Source organism: Quercus lobata, chromosome 11 (genome assembly GCF_001633185.2).
Source record: "Quercus lobata isolate SW786 chromosome 11, ValleyOak3.0 Primary Assembly, whole genome shotgun sequence".
NCBI classification, from domain to species: Eukaryota; Viridiplantae; Streptophyta; class Magnoliopsida; order Fagales; family Fagaceae; genus Quercus; species Quercus lobata.
In genome coordinates this window covers 53,303,193-53,314,529 of record NC_044914.1, presented here as the reverse complement: position 1 = coordinate 53,314,529, position 11,337 = coordinate 53,303,193, and the positions used below count along the sequence as shown (strand labels likewise).

The 11,337-nt window shown below is 35.8% G+C and overlaps 1 protein-coding gene across 1 annotated transcript; it reads left to right on the top strand.

Annotated features, from left to right (window-relative positions):
• Positions 1-983: 983 nt before the first annotated feature.
• LOC115967135 (disease resistance protein RPP2A-like) lies at positions 984-2,990 on the top strand. The gene is made up of 3 exons (XM_031086213.1): positions 984-1,617; positions 2,369-2,653; positions 2,979-2,990. Exons 1-3 carry the CDS (start codon positions 1,339-1,341, stop codon positions 2,988-2,990), a joined length of 576 nt encoding a protein of 191 aa, XP_030942073.1. The 5' UTR covers positions 984-1,338.
• The last annotated feature ends 8,347 nt before the right edge of the window (positions 2,991-11,337 follow it).

Here is an 11,337-nt window from a genome sequence, read left to right as displayed (position 1 = left end):
AGGTGGTTTAAATGCTTCTTTGTAACATTTTTGGTGATTAATGAGGTAAATTGAAGACCCCTCCAACGGTCAGGTCTATGTGCTTGTTTACGTGTAATGGCCCATGCATTAAATGCTCTTTTATGGCACTTTGGTCGTCCAATGGTTTCGTTGGATGACAGGAATTTCGTGGTTCATCAATTTGGATTTTGAATTAAATTTTCACTTAACTTCCCCCATAATATAATATAATATATATATATATATATATATGATTCATCTTTCAACCAAATATAACAAAATCTATAGCATCCCAACCCGTCCATTTGCCATGTATATTTGATATATAATCATATAATTCTTATATGGGTAGTTCTATTACTTGAGCTAATGATTTCGTATTTATTTGCCAAAGTATTATTGCCAAATATTTTTCTTCTTCCTAGGGGTTTATGGTTGGTTTGGATCATCACCTAATTATTGTTCTTTCTTCTCCACAGGTATGAGTCAGAATTTATCCAAGACATTGTGGGGCTGATATTGCATAAATTGCACTTGAAATTCTCAGTCAATACAAATTGCCTTACTTATAAACAAATAAAAGAAAGCATCACCAAAAACTTGGTAGGAATAAATTTTTTAGTGGATGAATTAATCACTTCATATTTACATCTCCATGGGAACAATGTTTACATGATTGGGATTTGTGGTATGGGGGGACTTGGAAAGACAACTCTTGCTAGAGTTGTTTATGATATGTGCTCTAATCAATTTGAAGGTTCTAGCTTCATTGCTAATGTCAGGGAAGCTTATGAAAAAAATGGTTTGCTTCCATTACAAAAGCAGCTACTTGGACAAATTTTGGAGGAAAGAAATATAGATATATGGAATGTTTACGAGGGAGTTAACATGATCAAGAATAGGCTACGTCAGAAAAAAGTTTTACTTGTCCTAGATGATGTTAATCAATTGGACCAATTAGAAAACTTGGTTGGAGAGCATGACTAGTTTGGATCGGGGAGTTGGATAATCATAACGACTAGAGACAAACATTTGTTGGCCCAACACGGAGTGGATCAAGATAATATATATTGCCCTAATACATTAAACGATCAAGATGCTCTAAAACTTTTTTGTTTAAAAGCCTTCAAAAAAGAGCGACCCAAAGAAGGTTTTGTAAACGTCTCCCATAGTGTTGTAAACTATGCCAAAGGCCTTCCATTAGCTCTTATAGTTTTGGGTTCCTTTTTGGCTGGAAGAAGAATTGATGTATGGAAAAGTGCATTGGAGAGTTTAAAAAAAATCCCAAAAAGAGAAATAGTTGATATACTCAAAGTAAGTTATGATGGACTAGAGGAAATGGTAAAGGAGATATTCTTGGATATTGCATGTTTCTTTAGAGGGGAGATGAAATATCGAGTAATGGAGATATTAGAGAATTGTGGATTTGATGCGGGAATTGGTATAAGTGTTCTTATGGATAAATCTCTCATAACCATAGAATTCGGGAAATTCCAGATGCATGATCTATTAGAAGAAATGGGTAGAGAAATTATCCGTCGAGAATCAACAGAACCTGGAAAGCGCAGCAGGTTATGGCTTTGTGAGGATTTGCTTCATGTATTGACAAATAATACAGTAAGAACGTCAAAACTAGAATTTTTTTTTTCAGTAAACAAGAATGATTTGGTATAATAACATTATTTCGTTCAATATATTACTTCTTTGAAAAAAATGATTCGATAGATCAGTAGCTACCCAAGTACTTAATTAACTGTGGAAATATAAAATACGAAATTTCATTGAACATGCTAATTTGTCTTTGACAGTTTCTAATATTTTGAAAACACAATGAGATATATTTTGGAAATATAATGTGATTGTATTATTCCTTGTAAATTTGAATTCATTTTTCTTGATGCAATCAATCTATCATTCATGTCTTGATTACTAACTAAGTCAAAAGAATATTTGATTTTTTTAATAACAAAAAAAAATCTTTCATATCCTTTATTTTCTTTCTCTCACCACTTTAAATAATGTTGTAATTTCTTATTTTTCCTTTTCAGTTAAATTTGTTTTTTCTCTGCTTCTTGAATTTCTAAAAGGTAGAATTGCACCATTCTAGTTTTCATGTATGGTTATGAAAAAGAAAAAAACTAAAAAGATAAAAATTTTAATATATGATTCTTAAACAGGGTATTAAGAAAAAAAAACCTTTACATAAGATGTTAGAAGGCAAAATGGGACAATTCCCGGCCCCCCACCCCCCTCCCCCAGCTTTCTTAAATCCATCAATGATTACGACAAATATAAAACTTGAGTAATTCTAGAATTCTTATCTTTTGTTACGCAAGTAATTCATTGATCCTTTGCTTTTGATTCTTAGGCAACAGAAGCAATTCAAGCCATAATCCTAAAGTCTTTTGAAGATGAAAGAGTCTGGAACTATGAAGCCTTTCCTAAAGCCTTGTCAAAGATGTATAATCTTAGATTGCTTATAATTATTGGTGTGCGCATCCCAAATGGACTCGATTATCTTTCTAATAATCTAAGATATCTTAATTGGATTGGCTATTCTTCAAAATGTTTACCATCCAGTTTCCAACCAGAAAAACTTGTTGAACTTACTTTACCGAGTGGCAAAATTGAATATCTTTGGGAAGGAATAAAGGTAATTAGTTCTTTTAATTGCTTTTCTATTATTTATTATTTTTCTCTCTAGGAGGTGCTTCAATGCACTCCCATTGTATTTGCACTAAGTATCTCATGGGGTCCATGGAGCAGGCACACACACAATATACTACCCCATATATTTGTGCTTCATCCTTTCATTAATAATCTTTTATTTGAAAAATATTTATCTATTAAACTAAATTCTACATTTATTGGAAACTAATTATTCCTTTTTTCTCCCTTCTATTGTAACAGTATTTGGACAAGTTGAAGTACATTGATCTTAGATTTTCTACGAAACTTATTTGGACACCTGAATTCAGCGGGAGCCTTGAGAGACTCTATCTTGGGTATTGCATTAATTTGGTTGAGATTCACCCATCCCTTGGGAAACTCAGTAGGCTTATTGTTTTAGATTTGAGATTCTGTTACTCTCTTAGCAATCTTCCTAGCATGAGTTCTAAAATGGAGTCCCTTGAAGTTCTTAATCTTAATGGCTGCTCAAAATTAAAGGAGATTGAATTTGAGGGAATTTTAAAAAGTCTATCAGAACTTTATTTGGGTGAGTATGCATTCGAGTGCTACGCTACCCACCCTTTATTATATCCATTCAAATATCCATTCACTAGTGAATACCTTAAATGTCTTCCAACTAACAAATTTGATAGTTTGAGGTCTCTTGGAAATCTCTCTGTTTTTGGACCCCCAAAACTTGCCAAATTGCCAGAGAAACTTTGGGAATTAAAGCATTTGATGGATTTTGAGTTTAGTGGACATGTCATGAGAGAAATTAGCCATTCCTTTCTTTATAGGTATCTTTCCCACTACTCTGTACGTAATCTGAGAATCTTTCAACTTTTCAAATTGGAAGTATATGGGTATGATGAGAGCGCGCAGCAGCGGAGCAGTATTACTCTTACAAAAAAAAGCAACAACATCATTGAACTGTTACCTACAGGTAATACCTTCTCTCTCTCTCTCTCTTTCTCACAAATCTCAAATCTCAATTTGTTGAACGTCAATTTTTTTTTTTTTTTTTGGGGGGGTGGTGGTTATGGTACAGGGACTCTATTATCCGAATACCGGATATAAATTCTACCAAAGGAAAGAGAATGGATCAGTAAGAGTAACTGCATTTCAGTAAGCATAAACCTGCCTCTAAATTGGTGTAATAAAAAGTTGATGGGATTTGCTCTTTGTGCTTGTTTTGGTGCATTTTATCCACCTTTTTCTAGCTTTCTGCTGATAAATAGAGTTCGTGTGATAGTCCTTGGTGATATGCCTCACCCGCGTGAGTCATGACTTTAAAATTTTTCTCTAGCTCTGGTGTGGACCAAATTTGGCTACTGTACTATTTGTCAAGTGATGATTGGTTTTCTACTGTTCAAAATGTCGAATGCAATCAGATTAAGGTTTTATTTGAGACCTCTAGCCCACGCCTGATGTGTGAGAATGTAGAGTTTGTTTGATATACGAGCAAGATATGGAAAGAGTTCAGCCAAGCAATTGCACAATGTGGCAAAAGTCGTGTCATTACTTGAAAGGGTTCAGGTCTGGTCCACTGGGGATTGTTACAAAATTGTTTCAAATTCCTAATTTCACTTGATTTTGATTTTTTCTTTTTTTATTAAGAAAATTTATTTCTTGTTGTAGAAGTAATTTTGGTACTTCTTGTTATGAATGAAATTTTTTTTTTGGGCCAAGTTGAAGAAAGGTATTCTTAGAAGTTGCAGATCTAGAGCCCATTGTAGTGTAGGCCAAGCCCAATTCTTGTACATCAATAAACACTTAACCCATTGTAGTGTAGGTCAAGCCCAATACTTTTTGAGTATGTCCAAACTTAATGGTGATGTGTGATGTGTCATTGGTGTACAGTACTTAATGCCCAAAATAAAATAATATAGCAAGACAAAACGGAAGTAAAAGAAAGAAAGGGAAAGAGGGAATTATGTCATTTGGTCTACTTCTCCAAAAGAAAGTTATTGATAAATACATCTTACTATGTATTAAAATGAAATTGAGTAACCTAAATAGTAAATTAATGCAAATTACAGGGCTTGAAGTACAAGTAGAATTAAGATTGTTTTGCTTTCACACCTAGTAAAATTGGACTAAGTTTTCCTTGCTTGTGCACTAAGTAGGATTGGACTTGAATTTTGACTAGAACTAGCCGTAAAATCATGCGATGTGTGGAAATATATAAATATTATGTAATGAGTTGTAATATATAAAAAGTAACAATTATTTCAAATATTATCTTATTTTTTTAAAAAAAAAAGATTTCTACAAATATTTTTTTTAATCTTTTTATCTCTTTAAATATATCATACTATTATTTTTTATATGTTTGATTAATATATATTTTTTAAGGTGAACTATAATTTTTTTTAACTTTTGTTGTAGTGTATTATATTTACCTAATATACAACTAAACTTTATAGGTTTTAAATTTATTATTCAGATTTCTCCTTTCTTAAGGAATAAGAAGATTATCATAATAACAAAAACTTGGCATAAAATTATAATGTTATCTTAACTAAAATTAAAATGAAATCAAACGAATAAAAGATAAACTTTACAATAATTTATTACTCAAACAATTGGTAGGCATCTTCAAATTCATAGTAATGTAAATTGTATTTTGATATAAACTCAAATTCTTATTTCCAAAAAAAAAAACTAAATATTAACCCAAACCAAAGTTATAAAAGGAAGGGACAAGACTTTGTGATGGAAAATTAAAAAAATAAAATACAATACTGTAGGGACACGATTATTTAGCGACCCAAGAATGACATTGGGCTCGTAAGTAAAAGGCCCTAACAATATGATTTGTAGAGAGTGGGCTTGAAAGGCAAGACCTTAGTCACAGGTTAACGGTTTAATCGGGGTTTCTGTGGAAGCTTATCTATGGGTAGACTTGGCTTGATTAGCTAAGCTTTCCATTAGTGTGGGTTGTAGGATTTAAGTCCTCGGACAGCGTCCGAGGAGCATTGTATCCTTCCTTTTCTCCCTTTTGCAGGATTTTTCCTCCTCCGGGGGATCCCTTTCTCCTTCGCTTTCTTTCCCTTTTATACTAGTGTTCATTTCCCCTTTTAGTGTCCACGTGTAAGTTTTACTTTCTGGGGGTGCAAACCTGTCCTGTCAATTCATACCTAGAGTGGTTGGGGGTCGTTGGAAAAGTTAAATGGCATGGTTTAGAGCATGGGCTTGTCAGATGCAGGGTTCTGTATTACGATGTTGGCAGCTTTCTCCCTTGTCCTGCCCCTGTACTGAGTTTGCCCTTTTCTTCAGGCGTTTTGTGAGGTGCTGAGCATGAGGTCGTCCTCGGCAATAGCTCTCCTCGGCTTAGGTCTTGGGCCCTAATGTAGAGTGGGCCTGAGTCACGAATTCTCTAGCCCCACAATAGACCCTCAAAATCCTGCTGCCCGACTTCTTAGTTGGGGAGGAGGGTTTTGGTGATGCTGGGCCCACATCACGGCTCGCTCAAATTCTGTACTTTACTGATGTTTGTGTTTTTCCATTCGCATGGGAGACGTACCAAATTAAGAGGCATCCCTTTATTTTTCACTCACGCGGAGTCCTTTGACGTTTCAGTACTCGAGGCGCGCCTTCATTAGAATCTTCAAATCTTACGGTTGCGAATGGTATTGGAAATTGAGCCAAATCTGCCTTGTCCGTAGCATTCGTTGGAAAGCTGCACAAATTAAATGCCACCACCTTACCCTTTAATATAAGTAGGATAGGAGGTTATTCTCCTTACATATAAACCCTTCGGCTCCCTTCAAAACCATAATCCTTTAGCTATAATCACAGTCTCCACAGAGGCACCGGGTAGGGGTAAAGGAACTACACCTGCCACAGAGGCACCGGGTCCTTCCGAGGCTCAAGGTGGTGTGGTCCGGACAGGGGAGGCACAGATTCAAGATAATCTTCCATTTTGACAAGGGGGGGAATGATATCTCTGCCTCTTTCAGTCAAAATCCGAAGCAGGTACTGGTCGCATCAGATTCCGCCATCAACGTCGTCTGCTTTATCGCAGGCGTGGCTAACATGGAGGCTCATCAACTTCCGGCTCCCTGCACCTTTTTTTCAACGGTGCTAGCCCCAAGTTGGACTCTCTGCACCTTTTCTTCAACGGTGTTAGCCCCAAGTTGGGTTCTTTTGCTGCCTGAGTTATAGGCATGTAAAAGTATTGAGGAATGGTTTCCTTAGACAACATTTTGGAACGTCAGCATCTCTCTTCTCTGCACCTCTTCTTCGGCTTTTTCTTCGGCTTTTTCTTCAATCCCTTGTATCTTTTCTTTTCACTTATGTAGTTAGTTTTAGTATAAGCTTATTCAAGCTCTTTCATTGTACGTTGTACTATTTCTTTGTCTTAATAAAAGATGAATTTATTTCCTTCTAAATACTTTTCCTTTCTACAGCAATTATTTTGTGAATGGGTGTGCTACATGTGCATTTTCCTTTAATGATACTTAGGACAGGAAACCTTGTAACAAAAAGCTACCAATTTGAACCTATTGAAACTATCAAATATAATAATACCAATCAATAGCAGATTAAACTTATGAGACTATCCGAGATAACGGCTGAGTGTACCGTAACACGCATGAGGTAGGTGCCCGAGAATGAGGAACCCAAAATAATCCATCCGAGAGGGTTGCCAAGTAGTGTGGAATTTTGGCCGTGTTTTCGATAATACCTGGCCTCTGATCCGAGGACCGAGGTTTGATTGTGCCGAGTTGTATTCGTTTATTTATTTTTCAAAGGTTAGCCCCTCAACCAAGGTGGGGGGAGTTAGCTTGATGTTAGAAGCCTCTAGAATTGCCCGTGCCATTGGTACTGCGAGGCGTAGCCCCTAGCGGAAATTTATATCGAAGCAACAACAACATGTCGCTAGGAATGGAGGAACCTTCGCAGACCTTTGCTTGACAGAGGCTCAACTCCACCGCCACCTGCGCCAACGCGCAAGCCTTTCCCACAGACGACGCCAATTGTAGGGACACGATTATTTAGCGACCCAAGAATGACATTGGGCTCGTAAGTAAAGGGCCCTAACAATATGATTTGTAGAGAGTGGGCTTGAAAGGCAGGACCTTAGTCACATGTTAACGGTTTAATCGGGGTTTCTATGGAAGCTTATCTATGGGTAGACTTGGCTTGATTAGCTAAGCCTTCCATTAGTGCGGGTTGTAGGATTTAAGTCCTCGAACAGCGTCCGAGGAGCATTGTATCCTTCCTTTTCTCCATTTTGTAGGATTTTTCCTCCTCCGGGGGATCCCTTTCTCCTTCGCTTTCTTTCCCTTTTATACTAGTGTTCATTTCCCCTTTTAGTGTCCACGTGTAAGTTTTACTTTCTGAGGGTGTAGACCTGTCCTGTCAATCCATACCTAGAGTGGTTGGGGGTCGTTGGAAAATTTAAATGGCATGGTTTGGAGCATGGGCTTGTCAGATGCAGGGTTCTGTATTACGATGTTGGCAGCTTTCTCCCTTCTTCTGCCCCTGTACTGAGTTTGCCCTTTTCTTCAGGCGTTTTGTGAGGTGCTGAACATGAGGTCGTCCTCGGCAATAACTCTCCTCGGCTTAGGCCTTGGGCCCTAATGTAGAGTGGGCCTAGGCCACGAATTCTCTGGCCCCACAAATACCAAAACACATTTTTTTATAATAATAAAAAAAAAAACCATTAACCTTAATCAGAGTTATAAGAAATAACAAAAATCCACCAAAAGAAAGTAGAGAGAGAGAGAGAGAATACTCACAATTTGTTTGTGGAAAAAATATGGATTAAATGAGAGATAATATCGAAGTTATACAAAATAAAATGGATAGAAGAAGAGTCAAAATATAAAATATATGAAAGAATGAAGGAAGTGTAACGGTAAAGTAGAGAATAGTGGGAAGATAAAGAAACAAAGAGGGAAGGGAAAGATTAAAGGAAGTGTAACAGTAAATGTGGACTGATAGGGAGAATAAAAGTTTTTTTATTATTATTTAATAATAGGGAGAGTAAAAGTTTAAAAAAAGAAAAGAAGAGGTAGAAAATAAGTGGATGATGTGGCCGCTGATGTGGTTCAACAAGAGCATAGCAATAGTAAATGCTACGCTTTGACTTATATCTATATATATATATATATATATATATATATATATGCCTTGATATCTTTGACAATATTGAACTGGGCAACTGTAAATACTTTAGCCATTCTAGTTATGGAGTTGTGTAAAAGTAGGCTATTGGTAATTATAGTGACAAGAAAGAAGTGTTCATTCGGTAATTGCAGATTCTGGTCATGGTTGATCTGCTCTTAGAAAAAGCCATCCACCCTTTGTTTATGTAAGTATGTAAGTATACATTCTTGGTTGAAATGACAGCTTTACTTGCACTTGCTTGTATCTTCGTAAAACAGCTTTGATTATAAATCCTCCAAAGATGTTATTGATGAATTATAGAAGCTGCATTGAAAATTTGAAGCATGCAATATATTTTTGATCGACATAAAAAAACTTTAAAATATCAGTTTCTTTTCTCACTTTCTAAAGATGGGCTCTTCTATTCCTATTCTTGTCTGCTATAGTCCTTAGCATGGCAGATGCAGACTAATGCCGGCTCAACATACTAAGCAAGTGAGGCAATCGCCTAAAGCCCCCAAGCAAAAAAAGGCCCCAAATTTTAACCAATCAAAAATTTTTTAAGTCCCAAAATGTTAGATGATAAAATAATGTTAATGGTGACTCAAATAAAAACTAATAAAAACCAAAATTTGCTAACTCAATTGTTGTAAAAATGTAATATATATTGTAACATCACTTCTACCTAATAGGATCTATTCCTTGAAAGTATTAATTAAGCCCAAAATTCTAACCAATAAATAAAAATTTTTTTTTTCTCCAAGAAAAAACTAGAACAAATAAATTTTTTGTTTGATGTGTAACCTTTCACCTTCTCCATGGGGTGTTTTTCAGTGTAGAATTCATTAACTCCCACACAGAGAAGCTAGAAAAACACTCTCTCTCTCAACCAAACAACTAAAATTTTAAGACAAAAATTATATACATATTCAATCTCAAACCTCAATTTTTCTTGTATGAATTGCTGGAAATTTTGCCCCACTCTCTATTTAAAGCATAAAAAAGAAATTGTTTTGAAGCTGTAGCTGCTGTGCTTTAGACCTTCTTCTCCTCATTTGAGTCTAATTATCAAGTTTGTTACTTCTCTAGAACCTTTGCTTCTTTCCTGAACTTTCTCATAATTCAAGCTATCTTGTTTTACCTTCTCTTTATTTTATTCTTGGTAATTACTTTAAATTCTGACACAGCACATAGGTAAACTCATTTTCATTCATTCATTCATTTAACATATTGGTTGGGACGTGGAGTAGCATAGGACCATAAATTTATTTTATTTTATTTTATTATTTTAGTAATCATGGAACTACGTCTATACTTATTGTGGGGGTAACAGACCCGGGAGCCCATACCAGTATATATATTGGGCCAAGGGCCCAATCCAAGGAAGAACCCCTCCTCGGCCACGGGAAGAACCCCTTCTCGGCCAGGTGTGGCCGAGGACAAAAGGGACGGCCTATTACTGAGATTGATATTCCGGGTCATTCCATGGAATAGGATAAGTACTAAAACAAAAAAGGACAACGGAAAGAATGGAAATATTTAAGGGAAAGTTGCCATTATTGCATTAAGTACTCTATACCTAACAGAGCCATACTTTTCAGCTTTTACAACCACTCCCAACGACTTTGGGGAGAGGCTGATGGGATAAGTATCAGCACTATAAATCTAAATCTACACATGGACGTTGGGTGGAGGAAGGAAGCTAGTATAAAATGGGGGGTAGGAGGCAATCTGAAGAGGACTCCCGGAACCACTACTGCTCAACATGTACTGGAAAAAGCTCATCGGATCGTGCCGAGGACTAGTCTTCTTTGATAAATTCAATTCATTTCTGCTTGATTGTCATGAACACCATATTAACTGTTATCCATGCACTAAAACCTAGCTCTTTGACCCACTCTTTACAAATTTATTGTACTGAGTTCACTGGTCCAAGATCCCATACATTTTGGGCTTGGGCTGCAAAACGTGTCCCTACACTTATCTCTTAGGGTTTTAATTTTTTAAATAAATTTCACCTTCAATTTTTTGTTGAGAATTTCGTTGATTTGTTAAAAAAAAGAAAATTTACTCTTTGACCCACTCTCAACAAATTTATTGTACTGGGTTCACTGGTCCAAGATTCCATACATTTTGGGCCTGGGCTGCAAAACGTGTCCCTACACTTATCTCTTAGGGTTTAATTTTTTAAATAAATTTCACCTCCAATTTTTTGTTGAGAATTTCATTGATTTGTTAGAAAAAAAAAAAAAAAAAAAAAAAAAAAAATTTACTTGTATACTCTTGTATGGGTACACATTAACACCACTAGTTGTTATTTTGTCAACAAATAAAACTATTTTTTTGAGAAAAAAAAAAAATCAACCCATAAAAAATTTTAATATTTAAATTTAAAAAAATGCCCCACTCAAAATTATTGTTTTAGGCCCCAAAATATCTTAAGCTGGCCCTGAGACTAACCAACAACTTTTATACTGGGGGACTCAATAGCTGATGTTGGGACCAACAATATCATACCAGGAAGCCAAGCAAGAGCCAATTTTCCTTACA

What these genes read in the sequence shown, in the direction of transcription:
- LOC115967135 (XM_031086213.1), top strand. Translation starts at nt 1,339, where the DNA reads ATGGTAAAGGAGATATTCTTGGATATTGCATGTTTCTTTAGAGGGGAG. An exon ending in ATGTATTGACAAATAATACA is followed by an intron (nt 1,618 to 2,368) that starts GTAAGAACGTCA and finishes TTTGATTCTTAG; the next exon opens with GCAACAGAAGCAATTCAAGC.